This window comes from Felis catus, chromosome B3 (genome assembly GCF_018350175.1).
Source record: "Felis catus isolate Fca126 chromosome B3, F.catus_Fca126_mat1.0, whole genome shotgun sequence".
In the NCBI taxonomy this organism is placed as follows: Eukaryota; Metazoa; Chordata; class Mammalia; order Carnivora; family Felidae; genus Felis; species Felis catus.
This window is the reverse complement of record NC_058373.1, coordinates 107,883,554-107,910,759: the sequence shown is the minus strand read 5'-3', so window position 1 is coordinate 107,910,759 and position 27,206 is coordinate 107,883,554. Positions and strand designations below refer to the sequence as shown.

General features: G+C 41.7%; 1 protein-coding gene across 4 annotated transcripts in view; it reads right to left on the bottom strand.

Annotated features, from left to right (window-relative positions):
- Positions 1 to 27,206, bottom strand: part of PRKCH (protein kinase C eta) — a 233,057-nt gene that overhangs the window by 94,481 nt on the left and 111,370 nt on the right. For all 4 annotated transcript variants that reach the window (XM_045060022.1, XM_045060023.1, XM_003987712.6 and 1 more), the window contains exons 3-9: positions 16,365 to 16,515; positions 13,840 to 13,874; positions 9,982 to 10,070; positions 8,506 to 8,635; positions 6,202 to 6,329; positions 3,149 to 3,292; positions 2,814 to 2,987 (exon numbers count right to left, since the gene is read on the bottom strand). In XM_045060022.1, the coding sequence (XP_044915957.1) occupies positions 2,814 to 2,987; positions 3,149 to 3,292; positions 6,202 to 6,329; positions 8,506 to 8,635; positions 9,982 to 10,070; positions 13,840 to 13,874; positions 16,365 to 16,515 (851 nt within the window). The remainder of the gene's footprint in view (positions 1 to 2,813; positions 2,988 to 3,148; positions 3,293 to 6,201; positions 6,330 to 8,505; positions 8,636 to 9,981; positions 10,071 to 13,839; positions 13,875 to 16,364; positions 16,516 to 27,206) is intronic.

Sequence of the window (27,206 nt, the reverse complement as noted above, 5' to 3'; positions counted from 1 at the left end):
ATGACCTGCCAAACTGAGTAGCTAAAATGTAACGAATCTGCTGCAATTCCTTATAGTAATTAACATCTTCTATTCTTTACAGTTATCTTTTTCAACAGCAAATGGAGATAGTTACTGAGGATTTCTGACAGACACAGCAAATAAATACCATGCATAGTAAGGAGTGTAATACCTTGCCAACTGGAGAGAAGGAATAAACTACAGCAAAATAAAAATTGTGTATCTCTATCTCAGCATGAGGCAAGTTCAGTTCCTTCTTTAAGTCGGTCCTCTCTCCTTTATCATCTAGACTTAGGGCAGGGGAAAATTTCTTTTATCCTTTGCTTTGGAGACATCTACTGCAAAACACAAATTCTAACCCCCTGTGTCGGTTCTCAGCTCGGGTGGAGAAATAAAATCACCATGCGGTAACGACTGCCACCTCGTGGCCACACATGAAACTATCACTAGGAAAAATAAACCGCCAATGCTTAAGATTTCACCTGCTGAACATTGTAGAAATTCGGTGTGGCCACCAATAACTTGTTATATTGTATAATTTATATTTTTCCAGAAAACTATGCACTCTTCATGCTATTTTCACTGGGCTCTCAGTGTTTTCCAGGCTTATTTCTTGTTCTATTCTACCATAACACCATCTAATTGTGGTGAGACTTCTGACGGCTTCTATAGAATCATAGGGATCTCCTTTGGCAGGCAGAAGTCCCCTGGAGTTGAGAGTGAGACACTTCTTTGTTCGTTCATTAGAGTAACTTTAAATAATGGCCACTGCCCCACCAGACTGAGTTCACTACCTGCCTGTCAACTGTCTGATTCAAAGGTTATCAGCCAGTTTAGATCATCTAACTCAATATCATAGAAAACCATCCACTCTTTGGCTCAGGCCGTGGAAAGATGATCTGAGTGTAGCCCTGTTTGGCTGTGTGATTCACGGTAGAAGCCTGAGGCTCAAGCCTGAAATGCAGGCAGACAACTGGTTTCCATCAAATGATACCATCCTTCTTGACAAGGCTGTTTTCAAGCCTGAGCTGTCACCCTATTCCCCTCTGCGATAATCGCTGGATGGCAGAGGTGAGGAGGGCTTTGTGTAGGCAAAGCACAGAGCACAGGAAATAGAATTTCAAGGCTTCTCCAGGAAGCGAAGAGGATGAGCATAACTGGAGCGTCCAAGGAAGCCAGGAACGGGCAGCCCAGAATCAGGCAGGGCAGCAGGGGCAGTGCGGGCTCCAGGGCTGTTTTACGGAACCACGGACCATGAGGTGAGGAGGGTGTGGCCTCCTTGAGCGCAGACCATGAGCGGAAGGAGCATTAACCGACTCCCCAGCTCCTTTCAGTATGCTTGGCTGGCATGAGAGTACACGCTCTTCATACATCCTGTCTCCCAGCTCCTAGGCTTGCCTGCCACCCCCACCTCCAGGCTGCACAGGGTCAACGTGTTTAAACGCAAGTGATCCTTACACATCTGCGAATGAATGTTCAGCCTCACTCACAGTTCCAGAAATGCCAATTAGGACTCTGAAGAAACCATTTTGTAAATCTCTCTGATCATCAAAATGATAGGCTACATGGTGCGATGGGACAACGGGGGAAAGAGGCCTCACGCACGGCTTCAAAGTGTACATTTAAAAATATGGCAAGCAAGAGACAAGAGCCTGGGCTCTACAGTCAGGCTGCCCAGTGTCAAAACCTCCATCTCTCGGAAGCTAAATTTCTTTGGGCCTCAGTCTCCTTCTCTGGAAAAATGGGAGTGGTGTTAACAGAACTCACTTCACAGGGCTACTCTAAGGATTAAGTGAGACCATGTTCATAGACACTTAGAACAGTGCCTGGTATATAGGTGTTAAAATGTTAGCTATCTTGAACTGCTAGGGGGAAGAAGGCCAATTGGACTCAGTCAAAATTTTAAATGCACATACCACTGCCCAAACAATACCACTGCTAACAGTATGTCATACAGAAATAAAAGAACAATACGTAAAGATAAAAGTACAAGGGGACTCACTGCCACATTGATTGGAATAAAAATGCTAGGCACAATCTAAATGTATAACAATAGGAAACAAGTTATATAAATTATGTCCTGGTCTTGGGATACTATGCAACTATTTAAAAAAAATTTTTTTTAATGTTTTTTTATTTTCGAGAGAGAAACAGTGTGAGCAGGGAAGGGCAGAGAGAGAGGGAGATGCAGAATCTGAAGCAGGCTCCAGGCTCTGAACTGTCAGCACAGAGCCCGATGCGGGGCTCGAACTCACGAACACTGAGATCATGACCTGAGCCCAAGTCAGACATGTAACCCACTGAGCCACCCAAGTGCCCCACTCTGCAGTTATTTTAAAAATAAGGCAGCTGGGAGGGCACGTGGGTGGCTCAGCAGGTTAATCATCCAACTTTGGCTCATGTCATGATCTCCCAGTGAACAAAGTATCCTTACCATTTGTGTTTTTAAAAAATACAGATACATATATGTAGTGTGGGTGTATGCTTTCCTGTGCAATAAATTCTCTGGAAAGGTACATAATGAAATCAGTAATAACAGTTTCCTTCAGAGGAAGGATACAGATAATTAAAGGATGCTTCTATTACCAATTGCAGAAAGTTATCTTTTTTATACTTAAAAAATACAACCTGATCTGTCATTCGTCTGCTAAATTTCTTCCATTTGCTCTCAGAACTAAAACCCAAGCTCCTTCACAGAGCCTAGAATGGGAGTTCATCCTTCTAAAGTCTGATGCACTTCTTTATGAAACCTTTAACATCTGAACTCTTTAAGAAAGGAGGGCATTGAGGTGATGCGTGTGAGTCCTACTTACAGGCGTTTGAAAGCAGCAGAACAACTGAGTGAGGAAGGGGTGATTGCGAGCCAAGGACAGGATCCTTTTTTCCGTCATTGTGCATTCCACATCGTCATCCTGCAGGATCACATCCTTCTTCAACACCTTCACGGCGTAGAGGTCTCCGGTTTCTTTTATTCTTGCCAGCATCACCTACGGCAGGGCGGGAGGATGGAGCACAGGCGTGAGAACTCTTGAGGCTCTGAGGATGTGGGAACACACACTTCCCGGCACTTGGGAAGTATGCGTGTGTATACACACACGCACACCCAAACATGCTTCCTTTAACCCGGACACCTAAAGTCATGACTCACCTTCCCGAAACTCCCCTTCCCCAACACTCGGATGAACTCAAAGTTGTCGATACCAAGTCGGCTGGAAGAGTTAACCCCGATCCCATTTCCTTCTTTGGTGCTTTCCCTTCCCTGTCGTCTTAGAGTCGACCTGGAAACGAGCTTCTGCAAGGAAGAGTAGGAAAACATGGAATCAGAAATGGTGGCAGGTGCATGAAGCATTTACGGATGCAGAAGACGTTACTGGCTGCCTCAACCCTCGACACAACAGGTGGGGAAAGATCAATTCAGCTTGACACGTTATCAGGTTCTGCCATGCGAAACTACTTCAGTACCAGCTCCCGATGTGTGCTGACTATATTTAGGAAAGAATAACTTAAAAATATATCTAAGCCACTGAGAGTTTCAGTTTGAGCCCGAATGGGAGTGTATGAAGCACAAACGCCTTAGTCTGGTGTGACGGCTTTCTAGAGGATGCTCAGGATCCAAGAGCGCCACCTGGTGTCCATTTCATTCAAAGAGTGGTTTTCACAGTTGCTCAGAGGATCCGCACCAGGATGTGAATGAACGAAGCAATATTTATTACACAGTATTTAAGATTACATAAGAGAAATAAAAATTAATGTAAAACTAGAATAATGAAGGATAAAATTTTAAACACCGCTAATTTCATTAGCTCCCCCCTCCAAAAATAAAAAATAAAAGCAATTACACATACACACATACCTATCTTTCTTTACACTTGATTAGTTTTTAAAAATATAATAAAATTGTTGTTTCATAACACACATTTTTATTTAACACTTTGTCATGTGTATTTTCTATATCCTTCAAGAACACGAGTTTTAAGGGCTGTTCGATATTCTGTTTTATGGATGCATCACAGTTTATTCATTAATTCCCCTGCTACTGGAATGCAAATTATTATGAGAAATGAATAAATGTGTATAAAGCACTTAGATCGGTGCCCAGCCTCTTTAAAACACAAGCTGAGGGGCGCCTAGGTGGCGCAGTCGGTTAAGCGTCCGACTTCAGCCAGGTCACGATCTTGCCGTCCGTGAGTTCGAGCCCCGCGTCAGGCTCTGGGCTGATGGCTCAGAGCCTGGAGCCTGTTTCCGATTCTGTGTCTCCCTCTCTCTCTGCTCCTCCCCCGTTCATGCTCTGTCTCTCTCTGTCCCAAAAATAAATAAAAACGTTAAAAAAAAATTAAAAAAAAAACAAACACAAGCTGAGCTGCTGTTATTATCGTCATGATCACGATCATCATCTATTTTCTTAAGATGACTTTCCAGAAATGGAATCTTTAGGGCCCAAATGTTAATTTGGAAGACTTCTGATACACAGCCAACTTGCCCTCTACAAAAGCTGACCACCAGCACATTGAGAGCTCCACTGTCACCATATTGAACCAGAAATAGGTGTGGCCTCCTCAGTGGGTAACTCAGCCCCAGGAACAAGCCCTGCCACAGAGAGGAAGCTACCTAAAGGCAAAGTGACACACAGGTGTCCATCTCGGGACACTTATAAGATAAGCTGCCACCAGACACCAGATGAGAAGTCTAACACTCTGTAGCTTTTGACCTATTTAGCTAAAAAACCCCAGCTCATCTGGAGCGACTTCGAAGCAACGTTTCCAACAAACAACTGTGCAACTGCTTGAAGCTACAAGGATTTTACTTACTCGCCCCAGTAAAACAGTGATTACAGATTATCAAATGGATAGACTGAAAAATCCAATTGTTTTTAATAGTTTCTCCTCCAGGTCTCTGCTCATAAATATTTCAAAGACAGAAAAATTTTACCAGCATGAATCTCACTTCCTCCACTTAAATACTTCTCCTGGTTGGGCTGGTACTGGCCAGAAAACTCTAAGCCAGTATTTCTCAATCTTTTTTTTTTTTTAACCCATTCTTCTCTTTTGATAGACTTAAGGTTCTTTTCATGCTTTGCTGTCAAACAACAGGTAATTTTGTTTTTTCCACTTTCAAATAGAATATCAAAGATACTTGGTTCAAATGACAAATGACACTGCCCACTCAAGAGGTTTTGCCACATGGTCTACCTTATTCTCATTACATTTTAGGAGCCCTGGTGCAAGCTGAAATCCTTAACCTATGCCCTTCGGGAACAGCTGTCTCATGCATTAGAAATACTCCTCATGGTATTAGCATCCTGCCTGTCTCTCCATGAGCTAGACATTAGACTTTGCTAATGCTTTCCTGAAATAAAGGAATACAATGTCTGTCCAAGGCCCTAATCTACTAGTAATAAGGAAATGGGATGGTGAGTACGGACATTTTCTGGATAACCAAGAACTTGACTGTGATTGTGCTTCTCTTCCTAAGCACCCAGAGATATTTAACAGTTAACTCTAGAGTTTTCCTAAACCGGATATCAAGCTACACCTTTCACAAACCACAGCAGTAGCCACGGCTCTTTCCCAGCAGTCTGTAGACCCAGCCAGGAAGGCAGCAAAAGCACTTGGGCCTGGGAAGTGGTCGAGGCTCTAACGGTCAATAGCAAGGAGGTCACTCAGGGAGGCTGCAAGACAAAACATGTCCACAGCAACTGACCAACTCCACCCACTCCCAAGAGCCGAGAGGAAGGAACTCCTGTTTGTCGCTGAGTTTGAGAGATAAATTCACAATCCATAAACAAAACCTGCAGAACAGCTAGACTCCAGCGCGGTGGAGAATCTTCAAGTTCAACCCCTTTAGAGAAGAGGAAGCTGAGGCCCACAGTTGCTGGTCAACTGTGCCGCCAGGGCCCCAGCTGAGAGTTAAGAGGATAACCCAGGGCCCTGGATTCCAGGGTTTCATCAGACCACACTGACAGGAAGCTAATTACAAAAAAAAAAAAAAAAAAATCCTTCTGCTTCCTGCTTGTCATTTCTTGTCAGATAATTGTATAAAGAATCTTCTTTTTGTGGACCAAAATGCTCTTTAAAAATACAATAAATCTGCAAATATGTTTGCTGACATTAGGAACTTTGATTACGCCACATTCCCTCATTCGGACTCACTGCATCTGAGCAACTTCTAAATTACAATACAGTGAAAAAAGCAAAGTCTCACCGAGGTTGGAGAAATATTTCCGGGCTGGAGGCCCATCCCGGCCAGGGTCTTGGCGAGCTCCACTGCGTTCACCCCACAGTTAGGGGCCACGTTTGCCTGGCATCGAATGTGGACATTCATCTTACATACTAGAAGGGAGAGGAGAAGGGAATCCACATTCAGGAAGGAGCCAAGCCAACACGTGCCGCAAAAAACAACTTTAACAACCTGAAAGATGATGACAGAGGAATTCTACGGGCTGAGCAACGCCATCTTCTCATAAACCTGAACTTGCGCTCAAAACAATCCCTGACACTTTATCTGTGTCTGCTTTGTGCAGAAACGGAAACTCTGGCACACTGAATGAAAAATAAATTTCAAATCCATTTCTTTCCACTGTGACTTGATGAAAGACATTCACCTAAATCATGTGTACTAGGCATGGCCGATTGACAAGCATGATTCAATACAGAAATCAAAATGTTCATCACAGTGACAATTCAAGGAACTCACAAGGAATCATGCCAACGGACTTTATGCTTTTCTTTGTATTGCTCAATAAAAGGCAGCAATCTAAAGGCCACATTATAGAGCACTGTTCAAACAGGATGGAGATGGTGTTTCTGAGAGAAAAACCTCTAAGTAAAGCTTTCTTTCCGAGTACTGTTGTGGTTGGGTAGCCCTCGCAGCACAGGACACGGCATCCTGTGGGGGCTGTGCTTCTCGGCACTTTCAGCCTGTGGTTCTAACTCCTTCGTGGGGGAGAAAAGCAACTTTTTTAAAGGTCAAAGTAAATGGCAGTTGGAAGAGGACAGAAGCAAGCTAAGTTCCTGGTGCACAGGAAACTGACTCAGGAGGATGAAGGACCCAAGGTTTAATCAGCAGAAAGAAAGTTCCGTCAGTTTCTTTCCATGGGCACTGCTGATGGGAGGTAGGAATGGAACAGCAAGGAGCAGATGCCTGGAGCGTCCACCTATCTTTGGAAGCGTGCACAGATCCCGGTTTTGTGGGGTCTGCATTTGTGTAATTTAGGGTGCCCCTCTTTACGAAAAAGAATATCCAATCGAGAGGAGCTCTGGAAGACACCTTTGCAAGGGAGGGAGCCTGAGGCTGAAGCCTCATTAGCTTCACGTGCCCTTTCTGAAGAACCAGGTGACAAGAAAAGCAAAAATTATAGGCGATGGATCGCTACAGGTGCGCTACCCTCCGGCCTCAGGGGGCAAGGACAATGCAGATGAGCCCCACGCATGGCTCTGCGTTGTCAGCAACAACCATACAAAAGCAGAAAGTGACTTTTGCACTGGAAACCCACACCGGGGGAGACCTTCCAGGTTAAGACCCAGCAAGACCAGAACTGAAGCTACACATGAGCTGGTTGCTGTTTTGGTTCAAAACTAATTATTTAATATATCTAGGAAAAAAGAATTATTAAGTGAAGTTCTAATGAGATTACAGAATTTGTCTTTCGTAAAGACAAGTGACTAGTCCCTTTCTGTCGACAGAAGCGGGCTTTGTAAGTCCAGGCAATAGATGGAAGTCGTCCAGCTGCAATGATACCAACTCTGCCTCTCCCAGTCACTCAGGATTTATCTAAAGCTTAAGGCTGACATTCACTTGTATTTCAGCATGGGACTGCATCCCAGGATGGCCATATTGTTACAGCAACACCCAGTGGGAGATAACTCAAGGCCAACAGCTTCCCAACTCCTCGCAGGACAGGAATCAGTCCTTAATCCCAGACCCTTTGCTACAGCAAAAGCTCCAAACTCGGGCTCCACTGGGCATAGTTAGTGAGGTGCAAGTCCGTGGCTGAAGTTTAAGCATCCTTCACACCCCATACCTCTCCAATCTCTATCAGTCTCTTCGAGAAGACTCAGGGCAGCTCTGTTTGTGCTTTTACTCAATTCTTGCTTATTTCTGGTAAAGGCACTAGACCTACTCTCCTGCCTGTTCTTACTCATAACTCAAGCCTCTCTTTTTTGGGCACCTTGCCTCCTACTGTCTTCTATTTCTGACCAAGATCCCATTCCCCCCCTTTTTCAAATACACAACAATTAGCAGGCACTCGGCACTAAACAGATGACAGCCAGCTAGACAGAACACTGAATTTAACAACTGACTAAATCTACAGTTAGGAACTCTTAAAACCAGATGTAGCTCTTTTTACATGCCTGGCAAGGGACACATACATATAGAACCGGTAAGATTTAATTTACAAAGTATCCAAAACCACCGGTCCTAGGTCAGAATCGGAACCTATAGAATTCCGAAAGCTTGCGGCACGGTGACCTCATGAAGTGGGCACGTGGCAGCCCAGCATCTCACTTTTACACTGAAGTCCTTGTCTCATTATTCCCCAGAGCAGGGAGCCACAGTGATCGCAGAACGTTGGCACTTTGTAGTTGTGGACGCTGAATTTGTGCGGGATGTTGATTCCGAACCTCTGTTCAGCAATCTGTAAAAAGGGAACAGAAGGACAGGAGCTAGCATTCCAGGCCAACACCTTTCATGCAGATGTAACAGGAGCCCCCCAAATGCAAAGCGTTACCGTGACACCTGAGCTGGGTATATCATTTCACTGTACTCAGGCCTTACTCACCAGACTGTGCACATTTTCTAATGAATAAGACTCAACAGAAAGGGTGTAGTGAGCATTAGATTGTTCACCCTTTGGGAAGATAAGTAGAAATTAAAACCATTTTATCATCTTTTATATTCAGGCTGTATATCTCTCCCTGCCAACTCCCCCACACCCATATCTATTTCCTAGAGCCTCTTAGCTTCAGGATTAAACAGGTCTTTTATAGACTATATCCACTTGTTATTACCAGGAGTTTTTCCAGATATTGTGGGGGGCAGAGGGGAGAAGGCAGCACCCAGGGAGCATGGAACTGAAGAAGGGATTCATTCCAGGGGACATTCAAGTGGCTTCCTCAGCCCTTCCAGCCTTTGCCTGGCATTTGTGTTGTGACAATCTGAGGGCAGAGGTCCTGCTTTAATCTCACAAACTGATTCCAGCAAATAATCAGACCAGGCACATGCTGTATGTGTACTATGGGTGTGCTATATGTGCTAATGGGTGATATATGTGCTATATGTGTGCTGTAGGGCATCATTGAGTTTCAAAGTCAGACTCTCCAGTGCATCTGTAAATCCGCTGATCGTCAGCAATATTCCATCTGCTTTCTAGCTCCAGAATCTGGAATGTGCCTACCCTAGCTGAACACAATACAAGTTACAAGAATGAGGATCAGGCATTTATATACAGAAATGCATCCTCCCTGATATTTGGGAAGACAATGGAGGAGGCTAATGGTCGCCTTATTGAGAAAGCACAATTTACGGTTAACAAATACTCATCACATCAATTCTATCCTGCTTAACACTCACAAAAACTGTGTGAAGGAAATATGAATCCCATTTTTAAGACTGAGCTACGAGAGAAGCTAACTAGCAGAGGCTGGATTCCACATCAACTCCTGGTCATGTGATGCCAAACTCAGGGATCTTTTCGGTCAGTCCTCCAAAAACTCTCTCCGAATTAGCAAAATTGATCCTGAGAGCTTGTAACCAGCTGATCAGTAAGTGGGATCAACTCAAGGACAGGTCAGACTACACAAGCATAGAATTAAAAATACCATAATATAAAAAAGAGAGAATTCAATTCTGATACCACCATCAGCTTCAAAGAGCATGGAAGGGAAGTGGAAAGAGGAGGGAGTGAGAAAAAAAAGAGAGAGAGCGAGAAGCATGCACGTGAGCTTGTGCAGGCACTTAATTAGCAAACTGCTATCTTCTTACCTTTGAATCCACTTTGTTAATATTATTTTGGCAAGTGCAGGCCGTAACAATTAGGTGATGGCAGCGCTTATGGACGACACAGGTGCACACTAGGAAATTAAGCCCACAATTACACATTCATCGGAGGCTGAAGGTCTACCAGTCAACAAGGGCTGCAAGCTGACTTGATGTGGGTGTCTGGCCCACATGATGGCAGCCAGCACACCGTCCTTCCCACCGTCTTTACTATCAACCTAACTCATGCCTTTGCTCACACTCAAACTATTTGCACTCAAGCCCTGAGCTTATTTCGTCCTTTCTGGCTTTGATCCCACACTCACCCCCACAGGAGTCCTCTCACAGTATAATTCTGGTCACCTTGCCCCATGATCTAAACCTTCAATGGCTTCTCACTGCCCATGAGTAGAGTTCAAATTTCCCGGCCAAGTGTCAGGCCCTCCAGAAGCTAGCCAAGCTTACTTGTTACCTTTCTTCTATGGGAGCTCTTTGTTCCAATAGAAACTAGACTAGCTGCTCTTCCTGGAGCAGGTTTCGCCCTCCCTGCACACTGACCGTGTCCTGCTTAATCCCTAGGACATCCTCTTTGCCTACCGCCTAACTAAATCTTAAGTTTGTATCAAGACAACGACTTAAAAAATGTCTCTTCCGTTAAAATATACTATCCCTGGCTCCCCTTCTAGAGAGACTAAACCATCTCTGTCTCCTCAAATCTCTACAACCCTTAGCTTGCTTGTCATTTCAAATCTTCCACATATAGCCTCTATCACCCTTAGAATTCCTGGGCAGCATGATGTCTCAAAGTAGACACTCATCAAATATTTGCAGGATGACTCAGTCAACTATTTAAACACTTAGAACTTCTGAATAACTTTTTTTTTCCATTTTCATCTGGATACTGACACAGTGCAGACAGAATTCAGTTTGCCATTAAAAGATGAACAATCTGCAATGGAGCAGTATGAATATACATGTTATTTTTAAGATCTTTCAGGGCATGTGGAGGTTTTTAGGATTAAATACATAAATACAGATGACATGTCAGCAAATAGCAATATACTTAAAAAAAAAATCTAGTTTTCATCAGACTGAATTTGCAGGAGAACCAAATTGAAAGTTCCCAGAGAACTGATCCTTTTATATGAGGGGATCTCAAAACCATCCCTCACCAAGACAAAACCTACATTCTGAGGAATCTGAGGTTTGCTTGTTTTTTATCCATTAGCTTGGCTAGAGGTTTATCAATTTTATTGACCTTTTCAAAGAACCAGCTTTTTATTTGGTGGATTTTCTCTATTGGTTTCCTAATTTCAATTTTACTGATTTCTGCTTTAATTGTATTATTTCTCTTCCTCTGCTCACTTGAAGCTTCTCTCCTTTTTCTAGCTTCCTAAGATGAAAACCTAGATTACTGGTTTTAGATCCTTCTTTCCTAATAAATGCATTTAACGGTATAAATTTTCCTCTGAGTACTGTTTTTGCTGTATCCCACAAATTTTCATAAACTGTATTTTCATTTATTTCACAACAGTTTTTATTTTTCTTGAGTCTTTTACCCATGTGTTATTTTGAATGTGTTGTTTAATCTCCAAATATGTGTGTGTGTGTGGGGGGGCTTTCCAGCTAGGTTTCTGATTCATGTGTGCATTAATTCCACTGTGCTCTGAAAAAATACTTTTTATGATTTCTATTCTCTTCAATTTGTTAAGACTTACATCATAGGCCAGAATGTGGTCTATATTAATATTCCTTGTGAGCTTAAGAATGTATATTCTGCTGTTGTTAGGTGGGGTAGTCTATAAATGTCAATTTGATCAAATTGTAATATCCTTACAGAATTTCTGTCTGCTGGACCTCAGTTACTGAGATATTGAAGTCACCCCACTGTAATAGTGGATTCGTCTATATATCCTTGCAGTTCTATGAGTTTTTGCCTCATGTATTTTGATTACTCTGTTGCAGGTGCCTATATGTTAAAGATTATTACGTCTTCTTGAAAAATGGATCCCTCTTGAAACGGGAACCTTCTCGCACTGTTGGTGGGAATGCAAACTGGTGTAGCCACTCTGGAAAACAGAGTGGAGGTTCCTTAAAATATTAAAAATAGATCTACCCTATGACCCAGCAATAGCACTGCTAGGAATTTACCCAAGGGATACAGGAGTGCTGATGCATAGGGGCACTTGTATCCCAATGTTTATAGCAGCACTCTCAACAATAGCCAAATTATGGAAAGAGGCTAAATGTCCATCAACTGATGAATGGATAAAGAAGTTGTGGTTTATATATACAATGGAATACTACTTGGCAATGAGAAAGAATGAAATATGGCCTTTTGTAGCAACGTGGATGGAACTGGAGAGTGTGATGCTAAGTGAAATAAGTCATACAGACAAAGACAGATACCATATGTTTTCACTCTTATGTGGATCCTGAGAAACTTAACAGAAGACCATGGGGGAGGGGAAGGGGAAAAAAAAGTTAGAGAGGGAGGGAGGTAAACCATTAGAGACTCTTAAAAACTGAGGATAAACTGAGGGTTGATGGGGGGTGGGAGGGAGGAGAAAGTGGGTGATGGGCATTGAGGAGGGCACCTGTTGGGATGAGCACTGGGTGTTGTATGGAAACCAATTTGACAATAAATTTCATATTAAAGAAAAAGAAAAATGGATCCCTTTATCATTACATAATTCCTCTCCTTATCCCTGAAATTTTTCTTTGTTCCGAAATCTGTTTCGTCTATTTCATTTGACTAATGTTAGCATGGTGTACCCTTCTCAACCAGGCATTTGGTTTTATGCCCCTTAACAAGATGTGAACATTTCTCCTGACCAATGGTCTTTCCTGCTCTTTCAACAACAGGCAGCCCACTAAAAGTCAGCCCATCAAATATCCTGGCACTATGCAGAAGAATGACCAGAGGTGACTAAAGGGCATGTCCCTGTGCTGGAGAGGTGCCAAAAGGTGACATCAATTCTCACCTGTGAACTATGCTGTCACCTGAGTCTGAGATTAACAGCATAAAGTCAATTATTGTTGCCATAACAGTATTGTTTTCCAAATTTGAAAATGCAGAATTGCTTACATGTGAAAATGAAAACTACATCCAAGAGTGTGTCCTACGCCATTCTAAGGGAAATAATGTTCTACCTCACCTTCTCCAGAAGAGAAGGCAGAATTTCCTTATTACCATGGAGGCTACCACTCCAGGATATGTAGCACTATTTTACCAATCATCTGTAGAGTACAAATCAAGAAAAGAGGTACCATACATATATACTGTGTAATGATGTTCAAGCCAACAACAAGAAAGGGCCCAATAGACAAATCAATCCAGTCTGGCCAAATCTAAGTAAGAGCCTTCTTTCACTTGTTTCTCTCTAACTTTCAACAATTCTCACATTTTCTTTTTTCTTTCTTCTTTTTGGAGTTAGAAAATGAAAAAGGAGCTGGGATAATAGTTTCTATTCCCTCTGCAGGTAAACAGGCAATGCTGTGCCACTTCTCACCTCTATTAACACTGGGGTTGGAAAAGACAACAATTTAGCTTCGGGATTCAAGGGCACTGCTCACAAAATGGCATTACCTGTAGTGCTTTCATGTTATTGCAGAGACAAAATTCTAAACAATTAAACTCTATTAGGTATCTGGGCTTTAGAAATAAAAATGCCCCCTCTATGCCGTCTAAAATGTAGCCAAGGTTTAAACCACAACTAAAAAGCAGTAATTCTGTAGGGGTCTCACCTGACCTGCTGAGTTATTTATCACAGTATTAATGAAATGTATCCTGTTTCCTCTTAGCATAATCAGTTTTTAACACAGGAACAAGATTAAATATGGGTTTCAAAAGTGTTTTCTTACCTTGACATTGATAACCCTGTTTCCCAAATACTCCCCTGTTCAAGACAATAGAGAAAAAAAAAGTTATCATCAGTCAAAATATTTCAGCAATGATGCTCCTCTAAGCATAGTACTTAAGGAAAACAAACGCATGTCATCCTCTGCTCCTGTATGAAAAATACAATTTCAGAGAAGAGGCAAAGGTGAGGTGATTTCTGAGCGCTTGTCTGTTACCACGAGACACAGAGGAAGTCACCTGATTCGAATGCTCCAGTGACACACACAGGTGGGTATCGGCGATCCTCCCTGTACCACCTCCCCCTATGGCAAACCCGGGTCCTCGTCTGCTTGTGTGACTGAGTCTCAGCTTGAAGCGTCACTCCACCACTTTCTTTGGCATTCTCACCCCCATCCGCATAAAGATGCGCAGGTAGTGAAGCAAACAGAGGAGTCCACTGCAGCTGCCTTCCTCTTCCCTGTGCCCACATCACCCCCCTGGAGTCCAATGGGGGGGGGGGGGGACAGAAGTGCTGCCACAAGAGACCCGTCAGGCCCACAGCTACCCTCTTGGTCTCTCCCTAAATATCTTCTCTGGATGGTGATATCATCATTGTCATTTAACAGAGAACCCATTTTATTATTTTATTAAGCTCAGAGGTTGTGCCAGGCACTGAGCCAAGCTGCTGACATATAGCATCTCATTTAATCCTCACAAGAGTCATGTGAGGCAGCACACATAACAGGAAGGCTCAGAGAACAGACCCTGACACCAGATGGCCTAGGCATGATTTGGGGCATGTTGTTAACTCCTTTGGACCACGGTTTCCTCATCTATAAAGGGTGATAAAGATCGCAGTACCTACTTCATAGGGTTATCATGAAGATAAAGAGAGTTGATCATGTAAAATGCTTAGAATAGTGCCTGGTGCTTTAAGTGCTATATAGAAGTTTATTATACAAGCAAAAAAAACCCCTTATCTTTATGTTACAAATAAGGAGACACTGATAGATTATATAACTTAACTAGGTTGACACATCTAGTCGGTGATGAGATTGAATGCCAGAGTCCATACTCTTAACCATAATATGTGGCACATATATCAATATTGTGTGCATGTGAGAGAGAGCGAGGCGGGGAGAGAGAGAAAGAGAGAGAGAGAGAGAGAGAGAGAAAGAGAGAGAGAGAGAAAGAGAAAGAGAGAGAGCGAGCAATCGAAGGCTGGTTGAGTGGGAGTTAATGTTTCCTTGGTGGAAAACATTTAGTGAAATTACCAAACAAGTTTCCATTAAGAACGTTAGTTGAGGTCACAGGTTGTCACCACAAAAGCCCAAAGGGGCAGGCAGGTCACATAAAGGAGGGAGGCAGAACAGTGTGACATGAAATAGTGACAGACCTTGTAGGTCAGGTAAACCGCAAGGAGAGGAGGATGGCAGCTACCTCGGGTGTTCAGACCTACTGCAAGGGCAGAAAACGGGTTCAAAGATGCCAGAGCTTCTGATTTGTTCAATAAGGAAGTGCAGCAGAAGCCTGCTTCTGAAGACGAGCGTTGTGATGGCACATTTGTAGGCATCGTGTCAACAGCCAGCTTAGGGTCTCTGGTTTAGATAAGACTCTATTCGTAATTTAAAATTCCAGGAACACTAACCCTGGATTCTGACTGCTAAAAGGTATAAAAACCAAAGCGATCACAAAACAAAACAAAACCCCACAAAATACAAACTCATTAATCAATACTCAAAAAAATTACTCTGAACCAAGAGCTTTTGACTTAAAGTGACAAAAGTTTCCAACAAAAAACAAGGATCTGTTTTCATGCTATAGAGATTAAACAGTCTTTTCTACCTCAGAGATGGGTTTGTATGTATATGTTCGGATGTGTGTGAGGGGGCATTTCCTTCCTCTTTCTAAATGTGCTTAATGTTAGCTCTAATTGAGCATAACTATTAACTTAAATTTATTTTACATTATAGATTTGTCACTGAGGCTTAAGCTTCAGTCACATGTATAATAAGATGCTGCCCCAATTCATCTAGAAGTTCTCAACTGTTAATTATCTCAATTCCTAAATGCCAAGGATTATAGTATACAATCACTGAAAGTTATTACCTTTGGCCACATACCATAAGGCTGAAGATTACTGTGTGCTTACTTGATCTGCAACAGTTAATTTCTATAACTCATCATGTGACTCATACTTTTTTATTTTCTCTCTTACTCAGGGGCTGATTACCCAATTTATTGATTATCTATGTACTGATTGATTAGCTTCCCTAATTACTGCTTTTTAACCAGTTCCTGTTCATTAGCACCTTTCCCCAAAGGACCGGAAAAAGAAATAACACCTAAAACTTGGATCTGCAAATGGTTCAGATGTTTTTCATTGGCAATTTAAATCGCCGGGTCAACATATTAGAACGAAAGACAAAAATCAGATCCTCAAACAATTCTTAATAGTCATGTTTCCCTCTAAAACCGCACACAAGCAGAGGAGGCCTGGATTATAGAAAGAAGCTCCTAGGAAGAGAGAAGCCAGGGAACCACTTACCAGATGAACTCCCTGCAGTGAGAGCAGTAGGTGGGCTGCCTCAGGTATGTGGCCATAAACTTGTGTCCATTGATTTGGTGGACACGCCTTCGCATAGCCCTTTGGCGCTTCCTGGTAAAATGTTTGAAGATTCGGTCTCTCTGGAGAGTTGCTGTACATTAAAAGAAAGGAGAAAAGAATAATGTGCAACAAATCTAGCTGTACCTAACATATGGGAAAGCGTAATAGCTCCAAACACTCTCCAAAATTGTTTCTTCTTTCTTCACGATGCACAACACCCCAGAGCATCCCCATGCTTCCTCTTCCTAGTGACCTTAGGACTCCGAATTTGTAAGGTTGGACCTAAGTGAACTCTGAGATACCCACTGCCTGATTAGAACTGGCTACCTGGGACCAGTCTCCCCAGCACACACCATGAGTTCCCCAGGGTTCTAATGTTCCGGTATGGGACATTAGCCTGGCCTTCTAGCTCCTGTCCAGCTGGATGGGACCTCAGGTCCATAGATTGGCTATAACTATGAGCAGGTAAAACAGATTTCTCATTATTTGCCTTTCATTCTGGCATCCTCACCAACAGAAGGAGGCAATGGCCATAGCCCAGTGAGAGTGCTGCCCAAAAGCATCAGTCTCAACACCATCTCTGTTAACCTGGAATGGGTAGAAATTCACTTGGGCTTGGTGCCGAGTTCCTCTTCCAACCTCACATTTTAAAAATGGTGGCTCCTCAAGAATCAAAACTGCTCACCATTTAAAGACAGTAAATTAACTTTCCCAAGGTATAGAGAGACTTCCTCAATAATGCTTTCTGGGGCTCCTGGGTGGCTCAGTTGGTTAAACGTCCAACTCTTGATTTCAGCTCGGGTCGTGATCTCATGGTTGTGAGGTCAAGCCCCCCACCCAGTGGGCTCTGGGCTGGGTGTGGAGCTTGTTTGAGATTATCTCTCTCCTTCTCCCTCTGCCCCTCCCCCACTTGCACTCACTCTCTCTCAAAAAGAAATAAATGAACTAAAATAAAATAATGCTTTTCAATTAATCACTTCAATGCAAAGAAAATGTAAGAAAGATACAAGAATAATCTAATAAATTTTAAAACCCAGAAGAAATAGATTTCCATGAAAACATAAATGACTAAAATTAATTGAGCTACATAAACCAAATAGATGAATTTAAAAAAAAAAATGATAAGATTTTCTAAGGACTGCCTCTCGAAATCATCCAGGCCCAGATAGTTTCATGCGTGAATTATTTTTAGCCTTTAAAAACAAGATGATGCTAGTGTTGAAACCTGTTCCAGAATAGAGGAGAAAAGAAAGCACCCTGTATTTTTATAGGGAACTATGTGATACAATCCTAGGACCAAAAGATAAAACAGATACATCTAAAGATATAACAGGAAAAAAAAAAATCAGGGGTTAGTAATCATTTTTTATGTTGCAGACTCCTTAGTCCAGTGAAGCAAGCCTATGGATCCCTTCTCTGAGTCAAGCTTTATAATCTTTAAAAAAAAGTACACACACATAATTACAAAGGAAATCAAGTATCAAAATATATTTTAAGTGAGATAGAATAATATATATATATTGTTTTATTTTGGGAGTGTGTGAGTGGGGGAGGGGCAGGGGGAGGGACGAGGGAGGGGGAGAGAGAGAGAGAGAGAGAGAGAGAGAGAGAGAGAGAGAGAGAGAGAGAATCTTAAGCAGGCTCCACACTCAGCCTGGAGCCCATTGGAGGGCTCCATCTCATGACCATGAGATCATGAGATCAGGTCATGATCTGAGCCAAAATCAAGAGTCGGACGCTTAACCGAGTGAGCCACCCAGGCACCCCAAGAACAATACAAATTTAAATTTATATTAAAATAAATTAAATACTTAGTGGCATACCTTATCATTGTAAATGTGAAGAAGTGATGGGCGGTAGTTACTTTAGTAGTAGTGAAGTACTAGTTACATTTTAAAGTATCTATAAAAACTAACATAATGAAAATATCCAAGATTTCTATTGTGAGAACATCTTAACACTGCTCATGCGTCTGTGGTTTAGTGAACAATGGGAGAAAATGCTACATTTACATTATAGGTTAGTGAAAATTTTTTCTCTCATCCACTTTCTGGACCACCTAACCTCCAATTACGGACTTCAGGAAAAGTACACCTCTGCTTATGTATCAAGCTCATTCATGAATACTGATGCAGAGATTTTCACTACTGCAGGCTGTATACTTACAAAGTGAACAGGAAAGCAATACTAGAAAATATTAGTATTTGCACGGTATGGGATTTTTTTCTTTCCCATTCTTTGACAATTAGTCTCCAACACAAATATTCCTTCCCACTTAATAACAGCATCTACTCTAGCCCCTCACGTTGTCTTCTCAGTTTCTTGGGTGTGATGCTATATGTGGTGAACATCTTAATGTGCGATATAAATTAATTGCAAAGTAAAACTGAAAATCCTGTAAAAGTTGAGGAATTTTCATGTAGTCTATGGAAAGTCATGTTTGAGTATGGTGAGATTCACACCCGAAGGCAATGGTAGATAGGGCTATGATAGAGTTAGATCTGTTAACAGTTGAACAAAAGAAATTTGGTATAGAAAAATGACATGACAGTTATTCTGAGAGAAAATTTTGAATATTAATGTATTAGGAGAGGCCCTTGAGAAACTGGTGAAGTCTCAAACACTTGCTAAAAATACCCTATTGAAAACTTCATTATACTAACCAAAAATAAAACATATAGTATTCTGCCATTGAATTTTATCTGAAAAAATTATTTTGCTCTAAAAACTAGTGCCTATGACAAAACAACAAAATGCATTCAATAAAGATTTTCATAATTTTCGTTGTGTTTTTCAAACCCCTTCCCCACTTTTTAAATATTAACAAACTCCTCATTTTGAAGAATTCGTTTTATGTGCACCTTTCCAGGTAGCAATGACACTCAGATAACAGGAAATTCTATACTATTCAGCATTTTTATAAGAAATACCCACTGTGAGCAAGTGGAAAATTTCCCAGGAACACAACAATGGGCATATTATTAGAAAATCTATTATGTTTTATTCTATTAATAGGTAAAAGAAAGTAACAATGATCATTTCAATATTTTTAAAAGGCACTTGATAAAATTTAACTTGTAATCCAATAAAAAACTTTTTGAAAAGAGTAGATTGTTTCCTTAACATGACTAAAACAATATGCTCACAAATCAAAAGCTGAATGGTAAATTTTTAAAAATAATAAATCCCATGAAAGTTAAGAACAAATAAGACCAATTTCACCTCATTACTTACTATTATCCTGAAAGTACTTGCCAAAGCTGTAAGAGACAAAGAAAGAAAGAAAGAAAGAAAGAAAGAAAGAAAGAAAGAAAGAAAGAAAGAAAGAAAGAGGAAGAAAGAAAGAGAATGAAAGAACAAAAGAAAGAAAGAACAAAAGAACGAAAGAAGGAAAGAAAGCTGTCAGGAAAAAAGGAGGCAGAGATGCCATGACTTGGAGTTAATATATGACTAGAAAACTCAGGAGAAGTTAGCCTAATCTACTAAAAAAAGAGTTCAGTAAGATGGACAATGATAAATCATTAAAAGTCAAAGTTATTTTGGTATACCAAAAGAACCATTTAGAATATATAATAAAAACATATCCCCATTCATTAAGCTACAAGACCCAAACTATCTAGTAATAATTTGTCCAAAGAAGTGCAAGGTTTATATGAAGAAACATATAAACCCCCAAATGAAGACTATGAAAAGATATGTAAAAATGAAGGTCTTAAATACAAAGACTTAATACTACAAAGCTGTTCATGCTTTCTACGCTAATCTCTAAATTCAACAAAATCCCAATAAATATCCCCAAAGGAGGTCTTTAAACTCGACAGCTTTTTTAGAGTTTAGTCGGTACCATAGATATTTCAAAACTGTTGAAAAATTCTAACGAGGGCAGACTTGTCCTCTATGTTAAAACATATTCTAAAGTTACAGTGATTGACATAACATGCTTCCACCTGCAGAGTCCAAAGCTAGAAATCAATTTTGCTTAAAGAGAACACAGTTCAAATCAGTGGGAAATGACAGATTATTAATAAAGAGCATTTAGACAACTAGTAAGCCTTTTGAAAATTATTTTTACCTCACTCTTAACACCAAAATCATCTCAGGCTAATGTTAAAGAAAAAAATATGGAAAAATGGGAAAACATAGGGAAAAAATACATAGTCCTGGGATGGGATAAGGACAACAATACTCTAAAGCCATAAAAGACTCACAGAACTGCAATTTAAGAAATTTAAAGTTCTATTTGGCAAAAGACACAAAACAGAAAGCTAAACAAAACAAACTGGGGGAAAAAGGATTTGCAACACATGACAAAGGGTTACTATTTATAATATGTGGAAATTATTAATAAGGGAGGAACAATCTAGTAAAAATGGGGCAGAGGAGATGAATAGGCAATTCATAAAAGTTATAAATGCAGACAGACAATAAACACACTGGATGTCTAATCCTATCTATCCAAGATGGACACGTAAGAATCAGGAGGTATATGACATTTTCCTTAAATTGGCAAATATTTATAAGGATTGCTAATGTGCCCATGCTTGCAAGGGAATGGGAAAATAGGCACCTCCCCCTCTGCGGGTAGGAGTATAATTGTGTCCAGTCCTGGCTCTGCCACCTCTGGCTGTGTTTACCCTGCTGAGCCTCAATGTTCCTATCCATAAACCACGTAGTGCTTTCCTTATAGGGTTTTTCAAGGAGGTAATGCATTCAAAGTGTTCAGCACAGAATTAGGCCCCTGGTAGTATTCGACAGACACATGTAGCTATTTCAAGAATAGTGAGAAAAAAAAAAGAATATTTTTTAATGTTTATTTTTTACATTTATTTATTTGATACAGAACACAAGTGGGGGAGGGACAGAGAGAGAGAATGAGACACAGAATCTGAAGCAGGACAGAGCCCTACGCAAGGCTCAAACTCACAAACCGTGAGATCGTGACCTGAGCCAAAGTCAGATGCTTAACTGACTGAGCCACCCAGGCACCCCTATTTATTTTTGAGAGAGACAGAAAGACAGAGTGTGAGTAGGGGAGAGGCAGAGAGAGAGGGAGACAGAACTCCAAGCGGGCTCCAGGCTCTGAGCTGTCAGCACAGAGCCTGATGTGGGGCTTGAACTCACGTGCTGTGAGATCATGACCTGAGCTAAAGTCAGACACTTAACAGACTGAGCCACCCAGGCACTCCAAGAATATTTTTTTTGGAGACCAATTTAATAATACCTGTCAAAGTTATGTTATGTTATGTTATGTTATGTTATGTTATGTTATGTTATGTTATGTTATGTTATGTTATTTTTATTTTAAGTTTATTTCTTTATTTTGGAGTGAGAGGGAACAAAAGAGAAAGAATCCCACTCAGCCTCTGTGCTGTCAGCACAGAGCCCACGCGGGGCTCAAGTTCACAAATGGCAAGATCATGACCTGAGCCAAAATCAAAAGTCAGATGCTTAACTGACTGAGCCACTCAGGTTCCCCAATACCTGTCAAAACTTTAAATGTGCATTTCCTTTCATTCAGCAATTCAACTTCTAGGATTTTTTTTCCTATAAAAATGCCAGGAAGAATATATACTATATAGATATCCATTACTACTTTCTACGTAATGGTAAAAATTAGATTTTACATAAGAAATCTCAAAGAATGAAGTAGAAATAGTGAAAATGAATTTAGTTAAGACACCAATGCTTTCAGAGGCTCTGGCACAGTTAAAAATGTACCTGCTTGAGTTTTGGTTTTGGGGTATGTATGTGTACAACCTTTGGCAAGCAGCCTAATTATTTTCATTCTCAGGTTTCCCATCTGTCTCAAGGAGATAACTATCTCCCTGTCCTCAGCCCCATAGGGATAGTGTCATATTCGATATTCCTGAGAGTCTTACAATTCTGCATAAGCATCACCTATGAACTGAAGTCATTCTACTATACGGCTCTCTTCTGCAGTATTTCCAGAAGCCATTTAGTAATGACAAAAGACCAGATTTTAATGTTCCTTTGTTGGGCAGATGATAAAATTTGGTCTAACGATCACACTATATGTAGCATATGTTATCACCAGCCTGAGACCTAGTTCAATATTGGCCAATGCAAAATGTGTATTGAATTACTACATACTTATCACATCTAGATGTAAGTTAAACTCTCTCTGGGGGTCTAATTATCAAGAACTTACTTTTTTAAGCCCTTAATACCATGAAGAGTGGTTAAAAGGTCAGTTCACTTGCATTTTTAATATTTCTTGAATTGAATCATGTTCCCCCACCCCTCAACAGCTACTGCCACAGTAGTAACAAGACCTATGAATATTCCAAATGATTCCTTCTAGCCTGTAGGACTTAGGAAGAAACTGCTTGCAGCCGTCCACCATGTTGGTCAGCACTTAATGCCTTTTCTCCTGCTTTCTACCCCTCCTAGAATGCCCTTTCCTCTTTTTTCCCTCCAACTAGTTAGTTAACTTGGACTTATCCTACCTACCTCAGAGCCTAAATAGCCACCCCTACATTCTGAATGTCCCTACCCTTCCTCTTCCCAAAGCAATCTGGGAGTGTACCTCAATCTTGGCCTTTAACTCACAACACTGGGAAAGAGTTCATCTGGTATCCCAGATGCCTCAGAAGCATCTCCTATGTGGTCATTTTAACTAAACTTCACTCCTCCCTCTTCTGTATTCTTTCGGACAGGTGCCTCTTTTTGTTTAAAAAGCACAAAAACGGGCAACTGGGCGGCTTGGTCAGTTAAGTTTCCAACTTCAGCCAGATGATGATCTCATGGTTCGTGAGTTCCAGCCCCGCACAGGCTCTGAGAGCACAGAGCCTTCTTCAGATCCTCTGTCTCCCTCGCTCTCTGCCCCTCCCTCACTCGTGTGCTCACTCTCAAAAATAAACAGACATTTAAAAAATAAATAAATGGAAAATAAAAGCACAAAAACACACTCACACACACCTGGGATTTTGAAAGAGGTTTGGTTAAAAACACAGGTACCCCTTCCCCCCATGGCTTCAAATGGCTTTCACTGTCACATTCTCTTGACGGATGTCATGGACAGGAAGAAAGAGCTCTCGAACTTCACTCTGCCCGGGGTTCAGTCTCTACCCTCACCTTACAATCAGAGTGCACAGGGGACTTCCTCACTGTTTGCACTGCCTCCTATTGCCTTAGGATGGAGTAAAAATGACTAACAAAAGATTATTTAATCCTTTGGTGCCTCAAACCAACCCAGGCTTGGGGACATCTTTCAGATCACACGTTTTTTTGAACACGTTAGGCAAACCCTAACAGCCTTTGCAGCCAAAACTTGCATCACTACTTCTGTTTTGCTCCCGATGTGCTCACTGCCTCTAAGTAAATAGGAAGCTGGCTCAGTGCCCGGCAGGGAAATTCACATTCCAGGCTCAGAGCGGGGCAGGCTGGAGCCCTGCCTGATCTGTTGGTTTTGACAAGCCATCCCATCCATGGGGTAGAGAATAATTAGGTCAAATATAATGAAGATTGACTATTTTGAAACAGAATTCTGTTTCACAAAATCGGATTGTCACCTCACGCTTTCTTTGGAACTCTAAAAGGCACAAGCGACTGGGAGCCACCAAAGCACTGCAGGGTTAGTTTTCATGTCAAAAACTCTCATTGGACTGAAATGTGTTGCTAGCCTGAGGCCTTGTGGGGGAGGGCTGACTCTGTGAAGTCTCTGTAAAGCTGCCTTAACTTCTCAAAAATAGTAAACGCTTCATCCTCTTTAGTCTTTGGCTCTACCTAAAGCTTTTTGCTTTACCTGAATCTAAAGCTTTCTATTCCAGCTGCAGAAATCTATATTTGAAAGTACTTCTTACAGCAGAGATCACATGTCCTAATTTTCAAATGACTGCAAGCAAATTAAATCAGAGACCGAAAGTCCATGGCATGGCACCTTTTAAATTTCAGAATTAAATAAATACTTTCAGAATATAAAAGGCATGAAGGGAGTGACTTTGATTCTGTGTAGAACTACGATTTAACTTTGTTAAGTTGAATTTGCTTAACAGCAAGGGCACTGCGGTTAAGATCTTAACGAAGATCTGTGGCTCGTCTTTGAGGGGCCGTGCTGAAGAAGTTGTGTGGCTTTTCTACACAACAGGCTGGAGCATGTGGTGGTTGAGGCAGGCTGCTCCTGCCCTAATAAGCTGAGAGACCTTGGGCAGAATGTTGAGTCTCCCGTGCCTCAGTTTCCTCATTTGTAGAACATGAAGCACTTGGAGAACCTTCCTCAAAGGGCCACTTGGATGATGGCTGAGTTAGTAAGTGTAACATAATTAGAAAAGTACCTGGCAGGGAGCAGAGTGTTAAAACCCTTACTTCCCACTACCCCTGCGATCAAGGAGCAGAAAGGATTTAATTCAATCACCTAATTGCCTGGAAGAGGAATCACTACTTAGGAAACCATTACCTTGAACTCTGTGCCCAAGGTTGATCTGGCTAGCTAGTGCTGGGACTACCACCAGAAATCCTCTGCTCTTGATTTTATCCCAGGGCTTTATGGGTAATACCACACCGCACAGGGTCCTTTATGAACATCAGGTCTCCTGGAATCCCTGGAAAGTAAGGCATTTTCTGGTGAGGAAACAGAAACTAACAGGAAGGTTAAGTGAGGTCAAGCAGCTACTGATACAAGTGGGGTCACCAGACGCTGTTTACTATAGTTGAACTATTGAGTAATGCTATCCAACGTTTTTTTTTCCTTTTCCTGAGATATTTGTTTTATCATTTGTGCATGAGGGAGGGAATAACTGCGAGAAAAACAAACAGGAAGACCTTAGAGTTAAGCAAGTTGCTAGTCAAGAAAGCCCCAGAAAGTATTATATTGTTTATCTCTCCAAAATATATTCCTGAAAGGCAACAAGATAAGGTCGTGAGAGAATCTTGCTTAATATCATCAAACACACTGAATAAGCAACCGTCTGCTCACAAAACTGTGTGCGTAAAGAATGATGCCTAAGAATTTAACATCAGGTGATTCCTGTCTGAGACAATAATGATATAAACAGAGAGAGATTAGGACATGTGTTAGGCAAACACACAACTTAAATGAGTCTCTACCGTAAGTACACATAACTGTGGGTGAGAGCATTTAGTGGGTGTTGAGTGAAGAGAGAATCTGAGGAGTTGTGTATCTAGTCCTCTGATTAATTAAGGATGACTTTATAAATTAACTGAGATTAGCAGCTGCTTGGAAAAGAAGAATTTGATACCCACGGATCGGGAGAAGGTTGCAGGACTTTATGCCAGCACCAGCAACAAAGACTAAAAAAAGAGCATTCATATTTCAAAATGGCATGCAAAAGCCACCCCCCCCCCAACACTAAGCAGTACAGAATCTGCTGTTTTTGAAAAGCATGCACCACATGACTCATAGTTATTTCCAAATTCAGATAGAGTGATTAGACTCAGCGCGTTAGGAGACCCGACTCCATGGGCACTACACACAGGTGTTTCTCAGGGGTTTGGCTCCCTCCAAGGAAGCTCAGCCTGCGTAAACACCTTCCATCGGGCATCATGGGGATGGCTATCTTTGGCAAAAGGAGGAGAGACAAATCATTAGTTACTAGACTGACTCTCCTGAGTGCCCTCATGGCCATAGCACTGGGAAAGCCGAGCCCATCCTCACCCATCACTCCAGCCTCTCTGGCAGCAGGTGATTAGAACAGAGCTCCTAGGTATGACCAAAGCTCCATCAAGAACCATGAGAAAGGCTCCTCACTCCACTGTTACAAGAAGGGAGCAGTGCCTCTCACCATCCTCTCACTGTCTCCACTTCTCTCATCCATGAGAACTGCCAAAGTAGAAACTCTCCCCTTCTCGGTACTTGGAGAAAAGGACCTCGGCTCCAACAGCATCTGGTTCCTCTCACTCTACAATTTCTTCTTCTTGTCCCCTTCACCAGCTCTTCTCTCCTACCCAGCCTTGAAATTTGTGTGTCCCCAGGCCCTTTGTATGCCATACTTCTGGTCTTCCTGGATGCTAATTCATCTCCTCAGAGACCTCACATGTTCTCTTGATTGCTAACAATTGCCTCTGTACTGAGGACTCCCAAATCAACAGCTCTAGTTCTGGCTTCTAACTACACAGAGAAAGATACTAAACATTTCTAAGTAGCTTCTCGGCATCTCTCCAAGGTATCCCAAATTACCTCAAATTGATATTTGTAGGCTGAGCCCTCTTCCCTGCCTCTTCAACCCACTCTTTCCCTTAGATAATAGTATCACTATCCTTGGAGTCATCCAGAAAAAAACTAAAAAAGTCTTCGGATCCTTCTTCTCCACCCACAACCAATCAACTGTCAAGTTCTACTAAACCTATTATGATCTGACTAGATCTCTGCCTCTCATGCTCACCGGGTATAGTTCATGCCACCTTCTTCCTCTCATCTGGACTATGTAATACTTTCCCAACTAGACTCTCTGCATAAGGTTGCTCCCCAGTTATGCATCCAGTTACACATATGAAATATAGGTCAGATCAGGTCACACTCTGTAGGGAGCCGGCTCCCCTGCTACATCCTATGTAAATCTCCTGCATGGAAGTTACAGTAGTTGTCCTAGTTGAACCATAATAAGGTAGAGGGGGTGGGTTTTCCCCAAAGGGTAGTCCAACATCTGAGAGAAAAGTCGAATCTTCAGGCAGCAAAATGGCTTCCAGGGGGGCCATAGTTAGGTGGGAGACAGAATCTTTCCCCCTTGTCCTCACTCTTTGGGGTCTGGACTTGAGGCCCCAAGAATGGGGTGTCCACAAGGCTCTGCAGAGGCAGAGTGAAGT